This window comes from Gobio gobio, assembly GCF_949357685.1.
Source record: "Gobio gobio genome assembly, chromosome: 2".
In the NCBI taxonomy this organism is placed as follows: domain Eukaryota; kingdom Metazoa; phylum Chordata; class Actinopteri; order Cypriniformes; family Gobionidae; genus Gobio; species Gobio gobio.
This window is the reverse complement of record NC_137098.1, coordinates 40,069,261-40,094,223: the sequence shown is the minus strand read 5'-3', so window position 1 is coordinate 40,094,223 and position 24,963 is coordinate 40,069,261. Positions and strand designations below refer to the sequence as shown.

Here is a 24,963-nt window from a genome sequence, read left to right as displayed (position 1 = left end):
TTCTGTGATTTGGCTCCATTTATACATTTTTTATTAAAAGAAATTTATTGGACCACCCATATTGAAATGAAAGCATGTTTTATGGTGCATAAGATTGGTGCACAAACGGTAGCTAAGGTAGCTCAAAAACACATGAAGAGAAGTGTTAGAATAAAACAACATCAGCATTCGAATGGTATTCTGAACTCATTCCAATTTGACCTTTGACATAATCTGACATGAAATTCATATAAATTTAATTGATCTCATAGATGTGGCTGTTGTGGTTTGTGGTCATAGCAGCACCAACTGCTGCAGTTAATGTGGTGAATTCAGATGACTTTGACATAGTCCTTTTATGTTTTCCCATTTTAAATGCCTATTGCCTGCCGTGCACAGTTAAGCTGATGCCACCGGGGTGGCGGTGCCACCGGCTTGGGCCCGTCATCGCTGCTCGCAGCTTTAATAGTATTTACTATTAGTAATAGTAATATTACTGTAATAGTAATACAGTTACAGATGCAGTGACTTTAACTCATTGAAATTGCAGTCAAATCAGAAGAGGACCCACCAAATTCAAACTCGTATCTATTGTTTATCTTGCTGTATGCATTTGCATGACATTCACTTACATGTTAAATCCACTGCATAGCTTCTACTGAACAGAGTTAGCTAACTGTTTTACCCTCCAAACCAAGTCAACCAAGACTTTATACCGTAATATAATATGTTTCTGAGAAATGTTCTTTTTGTGTTGTTGCATGTGCATTGTATGTGTTGTATGTGCATATTAAAGTGCAGATCAGTCAGGTATCATACTAACCAATAACAGTCTCGTGTTTTGTTGCTTTTGTCAGCTTTGAGTTCAGTGTGTCTGTAGTGGAACTGCACAGGAGGACGCTTGATGTTGCTGTGAAGAATGGAGGAGGACTGCTGTCCAAACACAAAGTACTACTGGGCAAGGTAAAAACCCTGACACATTCACTAGTCTTACTTCTCATTCTGTTGAGCATTGGATTTTTATGGAGGTTTATAATTTGTCTTTGTTACAGGCACTTGTGGACTTGGCAAGTGAAGACATTTCTAAAGGATGGACTCAATGGTGTGATTCTCATTCATTCATACTGTCACTCCTGTACATGTGCTTTTGCTTTATTATAAAGCCTTCTTTTTTCTCTCAGGTATCATCTGACTGAGGATGGATCGAAGAAGATAATTCAGACATAGTGGTCCGTGCAAGAAGGCAGGAAAGAATGAAACTGTGGATAACTAGGACATGTCACAGCCCGCACAGGATAACGTAGAATCTTTAGTAGCAGAAGAGCAGCGTTGGACTAACTAAACCAGGCTAGTTCTCCTGGGATTTACACTGGCCTATAAAGTGTCTCTCTAATTCTCACCAAAGCTGAAATTGACCTGCTTTTACCCTCACTTTCTCAAAGGATTCAATCCTTTTTGTTTTGTCCTCTTGTTTTTGTTTTACCCTTTAGTTAAATTTAGTTAGCACACATTTTTCTTCTGTAGATAAAAATGGTTACCCACAAGTTAATTAACTATGAAACAACAGTGGAAACAAAAAAATAATTTAGATTAATCAGTAGACTCTTATTTATTGTATTTAAGTTAATATTCTGAAACTTTTTGACTTCTGGGTTTAGTACTACATTTTTAATTCTACATTTTGGCAACTATTATAATCACTGGAAAGGCAGACATGTTACTACAGCATTTATATTTGTTTGAGGCAGTATATTACACAAAACACATGGCCAAAGACGTAGCTAAATGGTCACATTTACAAAAGAAAAACACTACATATGTTTGTATGTGTATATATGTATGTATGAACAATTATTTTTTCCCCCTGGATTTTATGCTGCTGTTTTTTTTTTCTACCAGATATGGTAAAGGAAATTCTAAGTTATGTTCAACTCTTCATAAATGATCCATTGATAATACTTTATTTTAAAAGTATTTCACTGTTTCCTGTTGAACAGCACAACATGAAAAGCCTGTACATTAATGTTTGATACCTATTTTGTTTGCAAGAGTTTTATCAGGTTAAGCAAAATACTGTATATACTATGTTACGTTTGTAAGTAGATTATAGCTTGGTTACAAAGTGTTTTGCTCATGGATTGTTTAAAGACTGTGAATTGGCTGTTGGTGTGATTTCCAGCCTTATTCTTCTCTATGCATGATATCATTGAAATATGAAATTCAATTTGAATCACACTGAACTCTTAACTTTTTTGTGTGCTCATCAAAAAAAAATAAAAAAACTTTGAGTATTTGCCCAGTCTCATATCATGTCAGAGACTATTTCAGAAGTGTGCATCCTTGTGGGTTTTTCTGCCCAGTTTTGATATCATCTTACAGAAATCATCTTATTTTTGTATGCTGTAACTGTAAATGTACCCTTTTATCACTCTGGGTGTGCAACCCCCAAGTCTCTCTTCATACTTTTTTTTCATGGTGTTTTAACAAGGTTGTGTGGAAGGTATTGAAGCAACCTAATAAAAGATAATGCTCGATATTTTGGCCCTTTTTAGATTCATTATTGAACGTGGAAGTGCAATATTTTCTAATAACTATACATTTTGATGGCAGTTTCTTAGGCTTTAAGGCTTTTAATTGCAAAATAGAGAGAACAGATTAAAGTTTGTTAATTTTTATATTAATATATTTCAGACGATTCTTTGCACGCGTCTCAATCAGCTCCCTGGTTCAGTAGTCATGGCACTGATAAGGACATAAGGCAATGGGCTGACTCCCTGATCAGTGCCCTGACTACTGAACTAGGGAGCTGATTGAGACACCCTTTGCCTTTGAGCCTTTTATTGCATAGCTCGCTTTATATACAACGTGCTTTTGACGCCACCTGGTGGACGTTAGCTGTTGTAGATTTTAGAGTAACGTTAGAAAATGAAATCAGCTGATGTTGTAAAATAATAACGTTAGTCGGCGTCTGAAGCGTTTTGAGAATTATAACTCTTTATACAGAAGATATATACGATTTTAGCATAGAAATGAAGATCGCGCTGAAATCCATTACATTAAGACCGGCGTTCATCTCCACTACGGCAGATGGCGCTGTCGGTCACATCAGCACGACGAGGACGAAACATTACGCCTGACGTCATGACGCTTCTTTAACTTTGAGCGGGGAAATATTGAAACGGACGGAGCGCCGCTCTCTGAAGATCTACTGCATGTAAACGAACTGACAGGTTTGAGCTGACGGAAAATTATTATTCACAGTACAGTAGATAATAATGCTGTGCATATACAAAACAAAAGCTTTTCCTGTCGTCAGTTTGACTTGGCTTGTATGAGGAAGATACTGCACATTGACACTTGTGCTATTGCGCACATAACTGTAACTGTAACCTCGCCCTGTGCACGGGTAACGTTAGGGTAGTGATATTAATATACAGTTAAAAAAATAGTGTTACGCGCGGTTTGTAGTACCCGTGTTTCTTTTCTGTCTGATAGATTTGTCTGCGAAATGTCGAAACGAAAGCAGTTTCTGGACTCGGTCCATCACGAGCACGTCCAGGATTTTCTGAACTTCATCGGATTACACGTGAGTCATGTTTGCAGTGGCACAGATTACATGTGAATGACCTAATAATAGCAACAGTTACACTTTACGCTTTTAGTTGTCACTTTACAATAAAGAAGTAATTATGAAATAACATATAAAAATGTACTTTAGTCCTACTAAAATGTGGGAACAAGTGTAGACCTAAGAATATTATTTTACAGGATATTATTTTGTAATAAGTACTATTTTTAAAAGTATCCGAATTGCACTTTTTATTTTATTTACGAGGGATTGTACATTATTTAATGTACTTTATGTAAATTACATTGGATACATGTTTAAACTGTAAAAAAAACAAAAAAAAACGAGACCTTATATTTTGATTAATGATGCTGATATTTCTTACATATAAAGACTAAGGTGATTTATACAGGGCAACCTTTTGAGCAATGTTGCTTGGGCACTTTTCTCATCAAGAATGGGTTACAAATTTCTATTTGGATACTTTAGATCGGTCGTGGGCCCTGTGTCTCACCTTGTTGCCCGTTGACGCCAACATTGTCCAGCAACATTGCTCAATATTAGGCTATAGTATATATAAAATTAGAATATAAATGTATTTTAGAATATAGAAGGAAAGTCTACATTAGTGAGTCTTCAGAACTACCAGAAAGAGCTGTGAAACGCCAGTGTTTATTATTTAGAAGGTTGTGGTGTTCACTGCTGTTCGTGTTGCAGAAGGATGGAGCAGATCCGTTTGACCTGGCAGAGGTTTTGGTGGAGCTGCAGAGGAGTCAGAGGCAGGAGCTGTGGGAGAGACAGCTGAAGTTACTGCAGCACAGCCTCACTGCTCACCCTCCAGAGCGCTGGATCACGGGGGCTGAGGAGGATGCGGGCGACATGGACGTGGAGATTTCTGAGGAACAGGTCAGACTGCTAATGTTTCGAAAGAGACAGACAACCAAGAGCCTTTTGGGAACATCTCAAAATGACGGTGAACGGGATTTCACCAAGTACAACATGTTCCTGGATCAACACCTTTGTTGATCTTTGAAAAATATTCCACTCAACCAATCAGATTTGAGGGACAAGTTTACAGTTTATGTCAAGTTTAGGCTTACAACCAGGGTTAGGTGCTTCTACATCAGTGTTATTCACCTATCATTTCCCTCTGATTTTAGGGATAAGTTATGGGTGGGTTTAGGACAAAATTTTCAGACAGGAATGTTGTTCCAGGATCAACAAAATATGTCAACCAGGGAACTTGCCTTACTTGCCAAAATCACAGTAACACAAAATGACAGGCAGTTTATTGTTCATGTTTCCTTTCAGATACAAACCATGGCAGTAATAGAGGGTGTCACCATTGTGTCTACGGTCTCTGTAGACATTTTGCAGGAAAATGACACTTATACCTCTCTTCTCAACTGTGCCCAGATGCTAAACTGTAAGTACTTATAATGTAACTCTTTAAGCATCTTGTAAAAGTGTTGACCTTTTATTGATTTTCTCTTTTTCTGTACAGCAGAATACTTGATTTAATATATCATACAACTATTTGTAGATGCTGCTTAGCAATAATTTTATAAAATATTTGTAAATACACTCAATCATATATAATGTAGATGTGTTTTTTAATGTTTTTGCAAGAAATGCTCCCCAATGCTGCATTTATTAAATATCATTGCAGTTTAAAATAACTGTTCTCTATTTTAAAATGATGGTAAAGCTGAATTTTCAGCATCATTACTCCAGTCTTTAGTGTCACAAAATCCTTCAGAAATTATGCTGATTTGGTGCGTTTTTACACCTGTTGATTATTTGTTTTGTTCTGAAACAGGGACTTAATTTGTTACAATGTTGTAGTTTCTTCTTGATTCGGTTCGCTTTCACTAGGCAACCTTTCCAAGTATATTAAAATGTGTTTATGCAAGTCACAAATGCGAGTACAACTTTCCTCTTATTGGTTTCGTTTCCTCTGCGTCATCCATCTAGATGATTAACAAGCTCTTTTGGTTTTCAACTGTGATAACTAATGTACTCACAAAATCAAAGACTATTGCTATTTATATAGCAGAGTTTCCATTATGAATTACAATACCATTTGGTTTCACACCTCAAGGCAACCGCTCCTCGTTCAGGCGGTCTTGGAGCGATTGTTTTGGTGCGGATCCAATTGTTATGGGGCTTTCATAATTCAAAATATTTTTCTTAAATTGATATAGAATTTATTTCCTCCCACGTCGTCTTTTTCTCCAGGTATAGAGAGTGCTTTGCCGCTGTCACACACACCCCTCCAGCAGGCTATTCATTGGCTGTTTGAATGCTGGTGGAGGCAGGATCTAAAAGGGAAAGAGGAGCTTGGTTGGACTGCTTTCCTTGTCTGTTTGGAGAACACTGTTACGCTTGAGAAACCGGTACTAGAATTGCTTTATATGCATTATAAACAGACAGATATTAAATTATTATATTAACAGGTGTATCATTTGATGGATCAATTTTTTTCTTGTATTGTAGATGCTCTTTGTGTATGTTTCCAGGTCAGTGAGCTCAGAAGGCTCTGTACTCTCCGAGAGGTGCTTCTCAGTGTGGACTTTGCATCTGAAAGAGGTCAGCAGGTCATTGATCCTCTGCTCCAATGCTTCTTCAGGCCCTCTCATATCAAACAAGAAGAGGTTTGTGTATATGTGTTTGTGGGCTCATGAGTTTGAAACATTATTTTCTACGGGAGATCCTTTTATATAACTCTGTTTATTGCTCATTTTTCAGGGGAAACGGTTCCTTGCCTTCCTTTTTTCTTGGAATGACAACTTCATTCGGATGATTCATGAAACTATTAAGAATCAGCTGCCGTTTTTCCCAAAGTATTTCATACACTCATGACCTCTTGTTTTATAATGCTAAAAAGAGCACTCAGTAACTTTTTTTAAATGTGACAGTTCTATAAAAACCTACACATATTTATCAGACAAACAATATTAGTGTGTTGAGTGCTGACTCAGCCTTTTTTAAGTCTTTCAAGTAGACTGTACAATGTTTTTGTTTGATCTGCTATTTCCTTTGAACTTTGTGGTCATTCTTTCTTTTTGCTACACCTGCAGAACTCTGTCTGTTCACGTGGCTGAGATTTACTTCAGAGCATGGAGGAAGGCGTCAGGTCCTTCTCTGGAGGAGATTGAGTCCACCTGCATCCAGGACTTGATGCAGCACACTCTGTTGCTGCACAGAAACTCACCTGTACACAGCAAAGTCAGACAGGTCAGAAACCACATTTCCACTTAATTACATTTAACAGGGTTCCCGCGGGGTCTTAAAAAGTCTTAAAATGTCTAAAATTTTATTTTTTAAATTTAAGGCCTTAAAATGTCTTAAAAACGGCCAGATTTTCACCCGAGGTCTTAAATTTAATTTAGTTAGGTCTTAAAAAAAGTGTTATCCTCGTTCATTTCCAGAAATGCTGGCTGCAGAAAGTTATTAACGTTACACTGTAGCAAAAAAGTATCGAATCGCGAAAGCGGAGCTCTAGAGTGTTTGCTGCGCCGCCCTCAGTGCGTTCGTTCGGGGTGTTGTAGTTCTTTCTGGGGGTGTTGGTACACGTATTCGGTGATAAAACTACAAATCCCGTGATAAATGCAATTACCTGCCCGCAAAATACGTCTACATTTAATAACGTTGTATTTTTTCTGGACAGAATGAGGCAGACATGCATTGTTTTATATTATTCTAAACAGTGATAAAGTCTGCACTCAATCAGCACTGCATACCTTATTATTATGACAATAGTGAAGGCTTGAAGAACTCAAATAAATACACCATAGCTTGATGCAGTCGTGTTTATTGTCTTCGTTTCATCAGTCAAAGCGTTTCTATCTTCAGTTTATCCTACATCGCTAGCTTCACATTAGGGCTAAGGATTACTTCTCTGAGGCTAATGTGGAGTTTCTGCTCGAGGGCGCCCTCTGGCTTACAGTATGAATGAAAGTTTGGGTAACAAATATGAAAAATAATACTTCTCTCTAAATAAATTTATATGACAACCCATATGTTTTTCTCCAATGTACAGTTTTTCCCCCACAGTGGATGCATAAGAGGCTCATATTTCATATTAAGTACATAGACTTTAAGAAATTTATATCACAGATAAAAAGCACAGAATTTCTTTATTTTTTTATTTTATTTTTTACAATAAACCTTTAGACCTTTCTAATGTTTTTAGTCATTGGCTGTCTGCATATTAACAGGTAACCCAGCAGGGTTTTTTTTGTAAAATAAGTTTTCTGTAAAATATAAATGTTATTTTATTAGTATTATTATTATATTGTTATATTTATTCTTAAATACTTTATTTTAAATTTTTTAATAATTAAAATGTTATTGTAATAGTAGTATTTCTAATTTTGTTAAATATTTGTATTTATTGAATATAATCATTATTATTAGTCTTGTTAATATATAAACATTAATATATAAAATGTTATATGCATACACTTTTCATTTGTAAAAAAAAAACAAAAAAAAAAAACATTTGCATTTTAACCAGAATAATCGCAATTAGATATCTTCCCCAAATCGTGCATCCCTAGTTTATCCGATCTCCTTAGTGCATCCCCTGTTCAATCTCTATTAGGCTATTAATATGCTGTTTTGTAATCTATTCTATTTGAGGTCAAGTTTGTTTTAGCCTATTTTCATTTTGGGCCTAAGTTTTTGGGCATTTGGCACGTTGTTGGCTGTGGAGGGTTACTAATGTCATTGCTTTATTGCTTTTTTTATTATTTCTTTGATTTAAATAATTTTGGTAATGCGTCGTATAGGTCTTAAATTTCAATCTTTATGGTCTTAAAATGTCTTAAAAAGGTCTTAAATTTGACTTTCTGAAACCTGCAAGAACCCTGATTTAAGTAGGGTTGTGCCGATAGATGATGGTATCGTAGACGATAGATGATAGACTATAGCCAGAAATATTGAGATTAGATTATATTATCAAGACGACAATTGGCTTGTTTCGCCATTAATGTATTAAATTATTATTATTATTATTATATGGCTAGTATTAATATTATTCAATTAAAGGAGTCAACTTTCCCTTTAGTATTTGATATATAAAAGGTCATGGTATTATAAGAATATCCTGTAAATTTCATAGCTGAAAATTTGTCAAAGAAAAGCTTTTATTGACAGCTGGCTCAGCAAATGATCAATCTGCGAATGTTCTTCCCTGTGACGTCAGAGTGCAGTGAAACGCTGCCTTAACTGAAGAAGAAGATCGCCTAATTATCTGTCTTAAATAGTGAAATAACATTCCTTTCCATAAAAACTGAGCATTTCAGGAGCAAGGCTCAAAACCAGGGTAGAAAATAGCCTATTACTTATATTCATTATGATGCTTTTGAATGTAAAAACCATGCAAACGTCATAAGTTGACCTCAGACAACAGTATAAAAAAGCCAGTTCATGACCCCCTTAATATTAGGACCTACAATTAATTTGCCTTCCCTAATTTTATAACAAAATCACCATTACACGTGTGGCATGCATGTATGTGGATTGAGGACTCCTCAATGAAAATGAGGTACCTGTGAAAATAAAAAGGAGCTTCAAACACAGACTTAAAAAAAACAAAGTTTAACAAGCAATATATTGATTCTCATCCACTGTCATTAATGTATGGTCCACAAGAAAAATATTACGCCAGTAAATTAAGATATAGGCCTACCGTTAACAGTTTTTGTTGAGGTAACTTTAGACTCGTTGTTGTCATGTGAGTGTGCCGTTAATGCAGTGACAGAAAAGCTCAGACAGTTTTTCACTTTTAGGGAATAATTGAGAGGATAATATGTGTCTGTAATTGTCCCGCTGACATGTTGAAATACTCTTATGTTTTTAATGTTTTATTTAACATCACACACACCAGACCCTAACAAATGGAATACTCAGAGTCATTTACGAATGATTGGGCTATGTTTTTACCTCACTACCTGAAAATAACCTGATTTATTAATAAACTCCACCTTTGCTCACAAAATAGAAAATGATTCTCATATATAAACGAAGTAATTAAATAAGCAAACTAATAAGTTAATGATCAAATAAGTTCTATGTTTAATACAAGCTAATTTGTTTTGTTGTGTTTTTCATTAAAAAGAAGAATAATGAACCCCCCAATCAAGCATTTGCCGCCCCTGAATTGCCTCTAATTCGTAAAATTCCTACTCGATTAAAAGCGAGGTGGTAAAGAGGGAAAAAATACATGCGATGGGATGGCGATATTTGTTTTTTTTTAAGCATCATTAGTCCAGTGTCAAGTGATCCTTCAAAAATCATTCTAATATTCTCAAGAAACATCATTCTCAAGAAACATTTATTATTATTATTTTTATTATTATTATTATTATCAATGTTGAAAACAGTTGTGCTACGTAATATTTTTGTGGAAATCATTTTAAATGTCTTTGCTGTCACCATTTGATAAATTAAGTCCTTGCTTTTGAATGGTATTGTAACCGTGAATGACAGTGTGGCCATAAATGCTTGTGCACTGTGTGGCCGTGAATGAATGACAGTGTGTCCGTGCGCATTTTACTTTCGGTTTAGTATTAGCGCCAATTTGGAGGCGGGTTGCCTGAATGGTGGGTTCATTAGCCTATTATTCTTGATGAAAAACAACAACAGAACAGTACAATGACAAACTTACTTAAATAGGCTCTTTTACATTTTGCTTTGAAACCAAATTTTCCGCCGTCATCTTGTCATTCAGCACCTCGCTCTCGTGATGAATGAAATCTGACTCCTGCTGCTAGTTTGTGCTGCGACTCTCGTTCGGCTCACACTGTATTAAAGGAACACTCCACTTTTTTGAAAATGGGCTCATTTTACAAGTCCCCTAGAGTTAAATAGTTGAGTTTTACCGTTTTTGAATCCATTCGGCCAATCTTTGTATCTGGCGGTAGAACTTTTAGCATAGCTTAGCATACATCATTGATTCTAAACAGTCCATTAGCATCTCATTAAAAAAATTACCAAAGACACTTTCAATATTTTTCCTATTTAAAACTTGACTCTTCTACAGTTACATCGTGTGCTAAGACCAACTGAAAATTAAAAGTTGCGATTTTCTACACCTATATGGCTAGGAACTACTTTCTCATTCCTGCGTAATAGTCGCGGATCTTCGCGGCAGTACCATGGCTGCAGCAGCGCAATGATATTACAGCGCCTGAAAGTAGCCCCCTGCTAGGTAACTTTCAATGTGACCGGCACTAAGTTTGTGTAGTTGCAGAGAGAGTTGCAGGTTTGCAGCCGACAAATTGTGTTGTGGATTTCAGGGTTCCTACGGGGTTTGGAAAAGTATGGAAAAGAATGGAATTTGATTTGAGTAATTTCCAGGTCTGGAAAAGTATGGAAAAAAATTAATCAGAGTATGGAAAAATATTTATGTTTCCAGACTATTGTCCCTATTTCGTTTTCTAAAAATAAAATTAAGAATTTCTAAATGTATATAATAAATATATACAATTGTTTTTTTTTCATGGCGCTTGGATCAGTCTGCCAGCGCTGCCGATCGTTTTTACACTTGATCTGCTGGAGTTTAGGTCTGCAGTGATTGGTTGTTACATTGTTAGGCGGCAGTTGCCATCACAAAGCCCCTACCTCAAACTGTTGACTAAAAACACCTGGAACGTTGTGCTTGATTTTTACATTTGAGTGTGGATTTCACGGCAAACAAAATGGGAAAATGCACGTTTTCCGAGGGCTGGTTTGCCGATCCTAAATATAAAGCCTGGTTAGCCAAAGATTTAAAATGTACAAAGAAAGCTATTTGCAAACTTTATGTCAAATCATTTGACATCTCCAACATGGGGGAGGCGGCAATTGTAAGCCAAATGCTAGGCCAAAATAGTAGTGGGAAGTTCGGATTAATTTACTGACTCGGATCTTTGAATCTCGTTCAGCAAAATGAACAAATCTTTTTTTAAGTCATTTCGTTCGTTCATGACATCAACGTCGCGGCCACACTCGTGCTCACAGCCGCATGTAGACGGATCGACTCAAAATCGGAGACACGCGAGACTGATCGGCCGATCACCGATCAGGCCGATCATGCAGAAAATCTGCCAATTCCGATCCCTGGCCGATCAATCGGTGCATCTCTAATTTAAATGTACAAAATTACAAATATGAATAACATTGCACTGATTTAGAGCGTTGAACTTTACAGGGTTTGGTGTTAAATTGACTTGTACAAGCAACAGTAGCTACAATTTTCAAATGTACAAATTTAACATGATAGCCTACATAGAGGTTTTGACTCAGAGTGTAACATACTTGTCGGTGCCGATAGCATTGTGGGTAAGTGCGTCGCCATGTAGTGCTGTTGTGCTTCGGGAGACCCGAGTTCGAGTCCTGCCTCATGGACTTTTCCCAATCCCGCCCCCCTCTCTCTCCCTCCCTCCTTACTTCCTGTCTAGCTACTTTCCTATCCTAATCAAAGGCAAAAACGCCATACTAAATCTTTAGAATGTAACATACTTGTTAGCAGTTGAATTTTAATATGGTCGGAAAAATCTATAGGGAAGTCTGGAAAAGTATGGAATTTTGAAATGAAAATTGTGTAGGAACCCTGGGATTTACCTGTGTGATTAGCCATGGTTCTGTGTGTTGTAAAGGGCTGGGATAGTAAGTCGAAGGTGTATACTACCACCATGTTTCACAGAATACCAACGAATCATTGCGCCGCTGCAGCCATGGTACGGCCGCGAAGATCCGCGACTATTACGCAGGAATGAGAAAGTAGTTCCTTGCCATATAGGTGTAGAAAATCGCAACTTTTCATTTTCAGTTGGTCTTAGCACACGATGTAACTGTTGAAGTGTCAAGTTTTAAATAGGAAAAATATTGAAAGTGTCTTTGGTAATTTTTTGAATGAGATTCTTATGGACTGTTTAGAATCAATGATGTATGCTAAGCTATGTTAAAAGTGCTACCGCCAGATACAAAGATCGGCTGAATGGATTCAAAAACGGTAAAACTCAACTATTTAACTCTAGGGGACTTGTAAAATGAGCCTATTTTCAAAAAAAGTGGAGTGTTCCTTTAAGCAGACACGTTGAGTTTTTAATTGTAGTGTCTCTTCTCTAACTTAACAAAATTATTTTATTACTATAAAAAAAACCGGTGGGGGCGGTGCCGCAGTAGGCAATTGACCTATTGTAAGCCCCGCCCCCCTTAGTTACTGTTGCTAACTCGGACAAACAAACGGAGTTGCTTTATCTTACAATGTACAGCTGTCAGTGTGAAAACCTTATCCCAAGATGTTTTTGGACACAGATTGTAGCGTATATCCCGTCCGAATGATGGCCAAACTTAACTGATGGTTTATCAAGTTTATTGCATCGTTATTCACTCCAAAAAATCATCGTAAGAGCTGAACAAACAAAGCATAAGAAGTACGCATTAACGTCTCATTCACAAACTATCTCTCTCCGTTGCATTATCATTAACATACACAGCAAATTACACAAAAACACTCAAACAACTAACAGTAAACAAACATACAGACCGTATGCCTTTTCGAGGGTGCAGTTAATAACTGGTAAACTTTGTATCTGCAAAACAACTCCGATAAACTGCGTGCAAGCTCTTCCTTTCGTTACCCGTAGACTATAATACCCATCAAAATAGGAGTCCTCCTTAGTAGGACAGATGATGTAGACCTTAAACATATCTAAAATGAAATTAATTTACAAATAACCAGTTTAATATGGAGAGGCACTGAAATGTAGACCTTCGTGTTTTTGACCTAAGTTGCAGTGTTACATGACGTGAGAACAGTTAGTTATTTCGGTTTGTATGTTAGCAGGGACTTTAATCGTAACTTAACGAGAGTATGACAAACACAAAATCCTCTCAGGATACCTGGAATCAGTGTTACAGTACCTCAGGCACAACGTTTTAGCATTTTTGCAGCATAAACGCCATCAAACCGATGACAGCTTCGGATTTTCCAATGCATCTCTATGGAGCTGACACCTAAAGATGTCCGAGTTCCGGTCCCAGCGCAAATGATACTCAACTGCTATTGGCTCATCTGCGTATGAGGGGAGGGGCTTACCGATAGGTCAATTGATGTAACCGGTGTTACGCCTAAACACCGGCAACAATGACTATCGCAGCAAGCCTATTATGAAGCCTTGCCTTATGTTCATGATATACTGCTAAATTTGTGCTGACGCCATAGTAAGGATTCTGAAAAGGATAGAGAAATAATAATCAGAAGGCTCATTTGACACTTAAAGGGAATATTGGCAACTGGAACAGATAAATTTGTGATTTAAATTTTAAACAATTCTTCACTATAAGTTAAATATGGTCACTGTCTCTCTATGTAGATCCTTACTTATTTCCACAAGCAGAAGTTTCGCGAGGGAATCGATGAGATGCTGCACAGACTCTACAAGCCAATTATGTGGAAAGCATTAAAGGTAGATCATAAATCAGTTGACACGGTGTTGTTTTATTGTGATTTATGCTTTAAATACGCTGTTCTATGAGTTAAAGCCTAAAGTTAATGAATCAATGTCTCAATGAAATATATCACCTTGTTCATTTGTTTCTAATCAATTTAAACAGGCCACTAATGCTGAGGTTCGCGCCAATGCCACACTGCTCTTTACTGAGGCTTTTCCAATCCATGACCCCAGCATGAGCAGTGAGATGGTTGACCAGGCTGTTCAGAAGCAACTCGATTTACTGTTTGTATGTCAGCAGCTGATTCCATATTGCATTAATATGCTTAATTGATATTTTGTAATATTCAAGGATTTAAGTTTTCAATGTGTGCAAATACAGTGCAACAGGCCCCACCCACTTTTTCAGCGGCCTTGGTTCCGGCAGTATTTTTTCCCATAGGGATTTTATTAAGAGTTATAAGCCATGAACCAAACCAACCAGCTATGAAGTGAATAACTATTACAAACTTTAATTTGAAGCAAAAAAGTATTTAAAAAATGAAAATTCTGTCATCATTTACTCACCCTCAAGTTGTTCCAAACCTGTATGAGTTTCTTTGTTCTGCTGAACACAAAAGAAGATATTTTGAAGAATGTTTGTAACCAAGCAGATAGAGCAACCATTGAATGAACCATTGAACCAATCAATGGTTGCTCTATCTGCTTGGTTACAAACAATCTTCAAAAAATCTTCTTTTGTGTTCAGCAGAACAAAGAAACTCATACAGGTTTGGAACAACATAGGGGTGAGTAAATGGTGACAGAACTATCCCTTTAATGAGGGGAAAGGACTACAATCTCAAGAAGCATTGCAAATGACAAACTAAAAATTTGGAGAAATATTTAAATCAAACTATTAATTTAAAGATTGTAGTTGATTATATATAGAAACAACATATTTTACATTTATTGCAAAATATGCATATTGGAGTGCTTTCTTTGCAGTATCATGACTAATATCGTTTTTTACAAGGAATTCCACTGTTAAACACGATTATTTAAAAAACAATTTACATTTATTTTAATAATGCAGTCTAATAGCTTAAAAAAACAACATAAGAACCGGAGCATGATCTGTCTTTAACGCTTTAGAAATTGTTCAAATCAATTCCCCTGTGGAGAAAATTAATGGGATTTTTACTGTCGGAAGAACCCAACTGTTGCACTCGATGGCAGTCGACAAAAAAGATAGTAGCTTATACCGCTATCAAATTGACTCAAATTGTGTTTCTATAGGCTCTCCTTGATGACCCCCAGCCCCTTGTGCGGTCTTCAGCAGTGCTCGGAGTTTGTTCTGTCCTGGGTCGTTGCTGGGAGGTCATACCCTCCACGGTCATCACTGACCTCCTGGAGAAGCTCATCCTTCAGCTGGCTAATGACACAAGCTCTCCAGATGTCCGCTGCTCCGTCTTCATGGTAAAAGCCCAGACTGTCTGTCAGTCACTTGAGAAAAGCGATCAGAGAGGAAGAGATGGGGTGCAATTTCTCTGCTTTAGTTTTGAAGTAGAATGCAATTTAAAGCCATGTACCGCTCCGGAAGGACACTGTCTTCTGCAGTGTGATTTATTCGTTTAAAAGCTTCAAACTAAAAGGCTTTTTACGGGGAATGAATGGTCCCAATCATTAATTTTTAGTTCAGAGGTTAGTTAGCACTGCTTACTAAATCATTTTAACCTGAAAGACAAAATAAATTCTAAAGTATGTAATTATTCTAAATTAATAAATTATAAATGTTCAGAATTCATTTGATCTTTTGTTCTTATAATGTTTAGGAAAATAATTATAGTTTAAAATATCTTAGCAGCAGTAAAATACTAGCCTCAATTGTTATGTAATGAGATGGGAGAACTTGGCATGGTCTATATATATATATATATATATATATATATATATATATATATATATATATATATATATATATATATATATATATATATATATATATATATATTAGGGATGCCACAATTCTCAATATAATATTGAACCGTTCGGTACGGCATTCACGGTTCAATACGCGCTTGTGAATTGCGTTTTTTTTTTTCGGTTTCGCATTTAATTAATTATTTTTCTACAAATTCTATAATTTGCCTCCATCCCAATATACTGAACAACGCGACATACATTCACATCACACGTTAGTGGTGGAGTTATACTCACGGAACGGAACACTATAGTTATTCACAATCATGAAAGTTCATTATTTGCATGCGTTTTAAAGCCTTTCCGGCTCATTCGCGTGCGCGGTTTAACATGCGCTTTTCCGAGCGCGCACTAAAAGCCTGTCAAACACGTGATTACAGGACTAAATAGTCGTTTTACTGCGCTAATACTGTCAAATACACACAAGGTTAACATAAACAGGTTATATCTAAAGTGAAAGTAAAATCGCAATCGTTTCTGTATATTAGATGCACGCAGGTCTTAAATTGACAACAGGGCAGTAGTGAACACGCGATCCTTAAAGGGACAGTTCACCTATAAAATGATTTCATTATTTACTCACTCTAATATTGTTCCAAACCTGTATTCATTTCTCGATGACAGAATTTTCATTTTTGAGTGAAATATCCCTTTAATGTTAATACAACAACAAAAGACAAAGAGAAAATCACTCACTGCTCTTGACTGAAAAACTTAAATACAGGAGCTTTAATAAGAATCAATTTATATTTTATAGTGAAGTCTATGTAGTGTTTTATTTTTACATTCATTCATTCAATTTCATACTTAAATGCTGCTGTACAGCTCTGAGCTGCCAGTGTAAATCTTTATATATATATATTTTATATTATACAATACACTAGGAATGTGTACAAGGGTTTTTTAAGTAAAGCTTTAAGTTTAAGTAAGGTTTTTCAATTCTTTTAAGTAAAATAAAGAAAGAGTATTGCAATAAAAAAAAAAGTCTTTTTTCTCTTTAACCTCTTGCTGTTCCTGTCGCCTAAGAATAGAATAACAAAAAATGTATGTGACAAGCCATCAGAACCAAACCGAACTGAAAACCGTGGTTAAAAACCGAGGTATGTATTGAACCGTGGACTAACTGTATTGTTGCATCCCTAATATATATATATATATATATATATATATATATATATATATATATATATATTAGGGATGCACCGAATTGAAAATTCTTGGCCGAAACCGAAACACCGAAAGAAATTATGCCAATTATTAGTACCATTGCATCTATGACTATGACTGTGTACTAACTTTACTAAAATCAAGGCATTGCAATTGCATAAATTAATATTAAAGTTTCAAAGAATAAATCAATTACAAATGATGCCAATATTTATTTAGCACATTGCAACAATGCACAGTATAAAATAAAATTCTAACTAAAATGTTTAACTTGACCCCACTCATGTGTACATTAAATAATAATGTACAGGCCTACAGAAAGGTTATAAAATGAAATGTTCTCTCATAAAAACAAAGTGCATTTAGGTCTAGTGCATTTAAAATCTTTCTCTGTAGGACTACTACAAGAAAGTGCATTCAGAACAAGTGCAACTGCTTAAAGATACAACTATTTTCTCTGTAGGCCTTCAACATAATAGTGTATCAAAGCAAAGACTGCCATAGCCCATATGTTAACTGCAGAATAGGGATAGCGGTACACAAAACTGACGGTTCGGTACGGGTTCGGTACAGCAGTTTTACAAAATGGCTTTTTATTTATTTGTATTGGTTTACTGAAAAAAAAAGTATCTGTCCTTAAATAAATTAGATTATAACTAAATGTTTATTGAAGATATTGCTGTAAACTACATAGGGAGCCCTTACTTGCACATTAATATTAAAAGTTAACAACAGAGCCCAAACTATTAGCCTAAATTCAGTTGCTGTTTATTTTTAGGTCTAATAATCAACACTCAAATAACATAGTACGCAAACATGTAAACTTCACATAATCTAAATCTAATTATAAAATATTTTTTTATCCAATTCGTTGTTGAAATATGATCATTTTTGTCTGTCATTTTCATGACAGGTTTATTAAAACATACATGAAATAATCAAGATATCATTAACAGGTTAAGTAGAATATAATGAATATAACGGCTAATATATATGTCATTTAGTGAAAGAGTTGATTTCTCAAGTGAACTAACAGCTGTGGACACTGAATGACTGCCTGAGGTAAATGTGATGCTAACTTACATGACTGTTTAGTTTAGCCTCAGTTATATTGAGGTCTTTCCGCCGTTGAAACACTGACTGAGCGATTACACCACATATGCTACGTGACCGTAAGTTGGGTCCCCAATGTTCATTCATGTTTATTCTTAAGGAAGAGATGATCGATCGCGCTCACAGATGATCGCTTTCACGCGCGCGCGCGCCGCGGCTTGAACTGTGATGTGATCAGTGATGCCACATTAAAGAGCGTCAAAACGGCATTTATCGTTTGAATTTCGTGATACATGTTGATCGATGTTGGTGTGGGAACTCGGATTTAAGTGTGTTCCGCGCTTAAAACATGCCCACTGTTAAAGATTGCATTCGGAAACCGTTCGGTTTCACAGTGAAGTCTGGTCCTCTTCTCATCGAGAACATGAGCTCTCGCTGTCAGTGCGTGTGCATGGAGCAGACGTGGGTGTTTCTCAGATATCTGAAATACGTCCACACCGCAGACATGTTGCTTCAGACAAGCACGTTCAGGTCGCGATTTCTTTTTGCGTCATTACAACATTTCGACCATATTGTTTCGGTGATAAAAGTCTTTTGGCCAAAAACCGAAAATGCACTTTTGGGCCATTTTCGGCCGAAAATTTTCGGTGGCCGAATATTCGGTGCATCCCTAATAAATAAATATATATATAATGTGACAAATGTGAACTTTGACTGAAATAACCACTCGTTACAACCGAGGTATGCAGCAAAGCATTTGTGAAGCCACAACACGCACAACCTTGAGGCGGATGGGCTACAACAGCAGAAGACCCCACCGGGTACCACTCATCTCCACTACAAATAGGAAAAAGAGGCTACAATTTGCACAAGCTCACCAAAATTGGACAGTTGAAGACTGGAAAAATGTTGCCTGGTCTGATGAGTCTCGATGTTTAGACATTCAGATGGTAGAGTCAGAATTTGGCGTAAACAGAATGAGAACATGGATCCAACATGCCTTGTTACCACTGTGCAGGCTGGTGGTGGTGGTGTAATGGTGTGGGGGATGTTTTCTTGACACACTTTAGGCCCCTTAGTGCCAATTGGGCATCGTTTATATGCCACAGCCTACCTGAGCATTGTTTCTGACCATGTCCATCCCTTTATGACCACCAGGTACCCATCCTCTGATGCTACTTCCAGCAGGATAATGCACCATGTCACAAAGCTCGAATCATTTCAAATTGGTTTCTTGAACATGACAATGAGTTCACTGTACTAAAATGGCCCCCACAGTCACCAGATCTCAACCCAATAGAGCATCTTTGGGATGTGGGGGAACGGGAGCTTCATGCCCTGGATGTGCATCCCACAAATCTCCATCAACTGCAAGATGCTATCCTATCAATATGGGCCAACATTTCTAAAGAATGCTTTCAGCACCTTGTTGAATCAATGCCACGTAGAATTAAGGCAGTTCTGAAGGCGAAAGGGGTTCCAACACAGTATTAGTATGGTGTTCCTAATAATCCTTTAGGTGAGTGTATCATTCTCATTTTTTGTGCTTTTGTTTTCTCTGCAGTGCATGTCTATAATTCTGGATAACAGTTTAAGCCATCCACTCATGGAAAAACTGTTGCCTGCATTGAAGAGTAGCCTCCACGACAGCTCTGAAAAGGTGCGTGTTGCCTTTGTGGGCATGCTCCTCAAGATCAAGGGTGTAAGGGCAGCCAAGGTAAGAGTTTATACCAAATTATATTGTTTTTTATTGACATTATATGTCACTTTGTTTGTTCTCTTGCCTTTAGTTGAGTTAAAATGTTAATTTAAATGAAATATTTCTTTATTTGTGCATTTATGCCTATTCTTTCACCCCTTGTCATTCTACAGTTTTGGAAAGTTTGTTCCCTGGAGCACCTGCTGGCTCGATTGGAGATGGACTCTCCTCCTGTCTCTAAGCGAATTGTCAATCTCCTCTTCAACTCATTCTTTCCAGTCAACCAACCAGAGACTGTCTGGTGTGAGCGATGCGTCACCCTGATTCAGACAAACCCTGGAGCGGCTCGCAAGTTTTACCAGCATGCCTATCTGTACACAGCTCCTGCTAATATAGGTTAGATTGCTTTAGATACCCCAGTAAGCTTTCTTAATGTCAATTATTTTTTATATTGAGTGTTGTGTTGAGTTACCAGGGTTTGGTTTTGTCATTTGTAAGTACAGTATGTGTCACTCTTAACTCAATGTGCTTTCTCTTTGTAGTCAAGCTAATGCTGGTCATCCGAAAATGTCTGAATGTGTGCATTCAAAATGCAGGGGATGATGAATTTACCTCTAGCAATAAAGAAAACAGCACGGTGAGACTTTATGCAGCATACACTACTGTTTTAAAGTTTGAGGTTGGTAAGATTTTTGTTTGTTTTTAAAAGAAAGCCTCTTGCTCACCAAGCACAATACAGTAAAAACAGTAATGTTGTGAAATATTATTACAATTTAAAATAAATGTTTTCTATTTTAATATATTTTAAAATGTATTTTATTCCTGTGATGGTAAAGCTCCTACAACAGCTCCTAGATGTTTTGTGGAAACCGTTATACAATTTAAAAAAATGTTTTAATCATTTTATAAAGAATAGAAAGTTCAGAAAAACAGCATTAATTTGAAATAGAAATCTTTTGTAATAATGTAAAGGTATTTGTGTTTTTTTTTCTTCTCATCAATTTAATGTACCTTTTGTTGAATAAAAGTATTAATTTCTTGAAAAACATTCAAATACATATATATATATATTAATTACCATATATCGGAAGTATATTCTTAAACAAGTAGAAAGGCCGGTCAACATTCAGATTAAATACTTTCCATAATGTCCCATCCACTGCCAAGCAATTATGGGGAACTTCAAACAGCTATAAATAATAATGCTTACGCTTTTCATTGTCACTAGATGTTGGAGGATGTTCTCTCAGTGCAGGACACTGCCTCCATGGCCAGCCTGCTGGAGATTCTCGTCATTCTGTGGAAAAGTGTTCAGAAATCTCTCATTGCTAACCAAGAGGCCTTCAAGTACACCACGTCAAAATTTGCATCTGTTCTGCCCCAGTATCTTAAAATCTTTCAGGTAAGAGGCTCATTCCCACAGGGTACCAAAGGGCAAAGCTGCACGCTGTAATCACATCATTAGAGCTGATGAAATATGGTTGCAACATGACGCAGTTGTCTATGTATATATGTGTGTGCAGGAGGAGCGGTGTAAAGCCCCTCTCATTCTTCTAGCCTCTCTACTTCCTGCCACTTCTGTTCCAGCTCTGAGGTTAGTTACACTCCCCTTGAACAACCCCTGAATTCAGCTCACATTGTTAAATGCCCCATTTCAAAGGAATGGGACAACCAAAAATGAAAACGCACTCTTTTAGAGATTCATTTTCTAAATTGTTATTTTTGGGGGAACTGTTCTTGCAAAGAACAGTTCAATGAAGAAAAGAGCTTTTCAAAACCTTCTTTCCTGCTGAGTGTCTAACACAGTCGGCATGGTGTCTAAGCCATTTCCCCAGAACAGCAGGTTGGCTCAAAAGTGAAATGCCAATTCTGATTCCCATTTTATCCAAAAGGCGTCCTTTAATGCTGGTGGGATTGAGTGTGTTTTCAAGGTTTAAGAGCGATCTGTAGGACAGTCTGGGTGTACTGCATGACTGTGTGTTCCTCTCCGCAGGAGTAAAGTGATGTCTCACTTGAGGAGTTTGAAAGCGGGCACTGCTGTGACGGCATACAGTCAGTCTGTGGAGTGTCTCTGTAGCTGGGGGCAGATCAGCCATATTGTGGAGCTGATAGAGAACTGGCTCACGGAGGCCGCACCTGTGAAAGCGGTAATTGTTGTGTAAAGTGTCTTTGTCCAGGGCTCTAGACTAACATTTGAGAGCAGTGGCAAGTTCTAAGGATGGTAGCACCAGCACGTGATTTGGTAGCACCGGGGTGGCGGGGGGTATTAATAATACATGTTTGGTCTCTTGCAAATGCACATTTGACAGTAGCATTAGCTTGAGCTAGGATGCAGCTGTACATTTATTTTCATAAACAAAAACCTGTAAAAATGTAACATTTAAATTTTACCCTTTAAAAATTAGGTTATGCTTACTGTGTTATGAGTCTACTCTTATTAAAATTGGTCTTCCATGCTATTATGCATTTGCAGATAATGATAGCCGCAGGTAAAACCACGCATGGCACCTCATTATCATGGTAAAAACCAATATGGATTTTTTCGTTATGAAAAACGGTAGCCTAAACACATTTAGTATAAATACGAATGGTAATTATATTCCATTACTCCTTTAATACACAGGCTACATGTCTACATTAATAATAAAACAAAATTCTCTATTAATATCCCACATTTCTGCAACAATACCACAGTTATTGTTGTTACAGTAAATTTTTAACAGCAAACATTTGGGGGTCAATTTTTTTAATGTATTTATTTATTTTATTTATATATACAGATATATTTTTACATATTTATACATTTGTAAAAATGGTTGGAATTGTTTGTTAGGTATCTGCCAGTAGCAGAATATGTCATTATGTACTTTGTGCATATTATGTTATTTATTTACTGTATGGTGCTTTTATGTATAGCTATTGTTTGTTACTCTACTTGGCCTTGGTTAATTGCCCTTTGGGGACAATGTGTTGAATGAATGAATGAAAATGTTGGTGATTTGTGGATTGAAAAGCCTTCTGACTCGATCATTGTGGCTCAGTGTTTCTCCTATTTTCTGCATCAATGTTGTTGAGAATGTTAGCACTATTTTCATCTGGCTTTAAACTAGTTTAAACCACTGAGAGAACCAACCCAACCAATGCCAAACCTGAATGCTTCTCACTGGATTTCACAGCGCTGTTTTAGTGGTTGCGTGACATGTAAATGCATTAGCCGAGCTGATAAATGGTCCATGTGGCGCTGTTCAAACGAGCAGTGCTGCTTCTTTTCGCTTTTGGCACGTTTGCCGTTTAAGGTTTCTCATACTCAACAGAAATGGCAGTGCTTATCAAATTGGTAGTGGCACTATTGCAACCTCTAACAAAATTCAGCCGCATTGACAGGAAAAAAGCAGTTGCAGTCTAGAGCCCTGTTGTGGGGGTTCATTAGCTGTGTATGTTGTTTTTTTATATCCTCTATGATCACTCTATATTCAGCAGGGTGATGAAGATACGACGGGCAAAGTGCATTTTGATGGGCTAGAAGAGTCAAAGCCAGATCTGGGCCTGGACTATCTGGATTATCTGGTCCTGCGCCCTAAAACACGAGACTGTCTTCTCACGCTGCCGCTGGATCAGATCAGAACGCTCCAGAAGGCCCTCAACAAATGGAAGGTACCGTAGATATGAGGTTTGATGATTACCATTACAGAATATTGGTGAAAATGTACTCCTATTGCGTGTTGTGTTTTAACTGTCATTAGTTACAAAGTACATAAGGTAATTGCAGGTTTTTAGCAGTTTATTCTTGCTGTGAATATAATGCTGCACCGAGCTGTTTGGCTAAATGTCGTGATGTTTTTGCCCTTATTATTCTAATCAAAGCACAGTGATGAGCTTCCATAATTATGAGAATTGGAAAAGTGAGTTTTTCTTTTTTATGCTTAGTTCTGAACTGAATCCATAATGTACCATCAATTCAGAACTATTGTCATTGCTCTTTTGTATATGTGTCCAGTCGCTGCTGTTCTCCTCTCTGAGTGGATCAGAGGTCAGCGTGGCAGCCATTGAGACAGCACTGAGAGCTTTTGTCTTCCATGGCAGACTCAGTATCCACCTTCAACACAAAGTGAGTATATAGCTGTAACCCCATTGCATGAGCTCTTTGAGTCCTTCACACACCAAACAAAGCAATCATTCACTGAACACACTCAGAATAATTAAGTTATTAGGATGTGAAGAGAGGTTTAAGAAAAATAAGTTGTCTCTCAGTACATTACCTATAAGTTCTCAAGCACTGAGGTGACATGACACAAATGCATTTCAGCAGTTAAAGCAGGTCAGCAACTCAACTCAGTTTTTTGTCGTTCTTTGCAAATCTGAGCAAATGGTTTCCATTAGACATAACGGAGATTTCTTGAATTACAGATCAAGCAGTGGTTTATTGCATGCTCTTTAAGACCACTTTTATATTGAACAAAAAAACGGTTTCTGATTCTACAGTACCCAGAGGAGCGGGAGTTCCTCAAATCCCTGGAGCATTCTGTGTCCTGGGTAGAGAAGAGAGTCCTTCCTTTCCTGGCCAACTCCAGCAGTGAGCAACAGCTGTCTTTAAGCAGGAAGACAGTAGAAGTGAGTGGCATGATCATTATGAATGTATTTTTTTTTTTCTTTTGGTAATTTTTCTTTTAAAAAATAACAACAAAAATACTAAGAAGCACAACTGTAAAAATTGGTGGCAATAAGAAATGTTTCTTGAGCACCAAATCAACATATTAAAATGATTTTTGAAGAATTATGTGACACTGAAGGCTGGAGTTAGACTGGGTAAACCCAGCCTGATCTGCCAGCCATTTGATTTCGCCCTGCAACTCAGTCTGGAAACCTGTACATTCATTTCTCCTGCTTCTGTTAAACTTTTGCGGGAACCAATCACAGACCACCTGGCGCGCTATTGGCGGGTTTAACACGATGACGGATAGAGAAGCGATGGGTCGTTGCCCGTTGATCACGCCTCTTGTGGTCTGATTTGTTGAAGGACTATCCAATTGCATACAGAGTCATTTGAATTATGCTCGTTTATCACGCCTCTTGTGCAGTAGAAAATGCAT

General features: G+C 37.1%; 2 protein-coding genes across 13 annotated transcripts in view; both read left to right on the top strand.

Annotated features, from left to right (window-relative positions):
• The window catches only part of esyt2b (extended synaptotagmin-like protein 2b), a 79,261-nt gene extending 76,741 nt beyond the window's left edge, over positions 1-2,520 (top strand). For 4 of the 9 annotated variants that reach the window (XM_079801192.1, XM_079801191.1, XM_079801190.1 and 1 more), the window contains 3 exons: positions 837-942; positions 1,032-1,081; positions 1,161-2,520. In XM_079801192.1, coding sequence (XP_079657318.1) covers positions 837-942; positions 1,032-1,081; positions 1,161-1,206 — 202 coding nt within the window. In that variant the 3' untranslated portion in view covers positions 1,207-2,520. Of the gene's footprint in view, positions 1-775; positions 943-1,031; positions 1,082-1,160 lie in introns of those variants that run through there. The other 5 variants (XR_013815331.1, XR_013815332.1, XR_013815333.1 and 2 more) reach the window with 4 other exon arrangements.
• Positions 2,521-3,133: 613 nt separating this feature from the next.
• ncapg2 (non-SMC condensin II complex, subunit G2) overlaps positions 3,134-24,963 on the top strand; it is a 40,203-nt gene continuing 18,373 nt past the window's right edge. The window contains exons 1-20 of one of the 4 annotated variants that reach the window (XM_079801149.1): positions 3,134-3,209; positions 3,475-3,565; positions 4,265-4,453; positions 4,859-4,973; positions 5,786-5,943; positions 6,067-6,201; positions 6,296-6,390; positions 6,628-6,784; positions 13,915-14,007; positions 14,156-14,281; positions 15,271-15,450; positions 19,739-19,891; positions 20,047-20,269; positions 20,416-20,510; positions 21,102-21,275; positions 21,397-21,467; positions 21,867-22,020; positions 23,354-23,527; positions 23,871-23,981; positions 24,356-24,484. In XM_079801149.1, the coding sequence (XP_079657275.1) occupies positions 3,488-3,565; positions 4,265-4,453; positions 4,859-4,973; positions 5,786-5,943; positions 6,067-6,201; positions 6,296-6,390; positions 6,628-6,784; positions 13,915-14,007; positions 14,156-14,281; positions 15,271-15,450; positions 19,739-19,891; positions 20,047-20,269; positions 20,416-20,510; positions 21,102-21,275; positions 21,397-21,467; positions 21,867-22,020; positions 23,354-23,527; positions 23,871-23,981; positions 24,356-24,484 (2,610 nt within the window). In that variant the 5' untranslated portion in view covers positions 3,134-3,209; positions 3,475-3,487. Of the gene's footprint in view, positions 3,566-4,264; positions 4,454-4,858; positions 4,974-5,785; positions 5,944-6,066; positions 6,202-6,295; positions 6,391-6,627; positions 6,785-13,914; positions 14,008-14,155; positions 14,282-15,270; positions 15,451-19,738; positions 19,892-20,046; positions 20,270-20,415; positions 20,511-21,101; positions 21,276-21,396; positions 21,468-21,866; positions 22,021-23,350; positions 23,528-23,870; positions 23,982-24,355; positions 24,485-24,963 lie in introns of all 4 variants that reach the window. The other 3 variants (XM_079801148.1, XM_079801151.1, XM_079801150.1) reach the window with 3 other exon arrangements.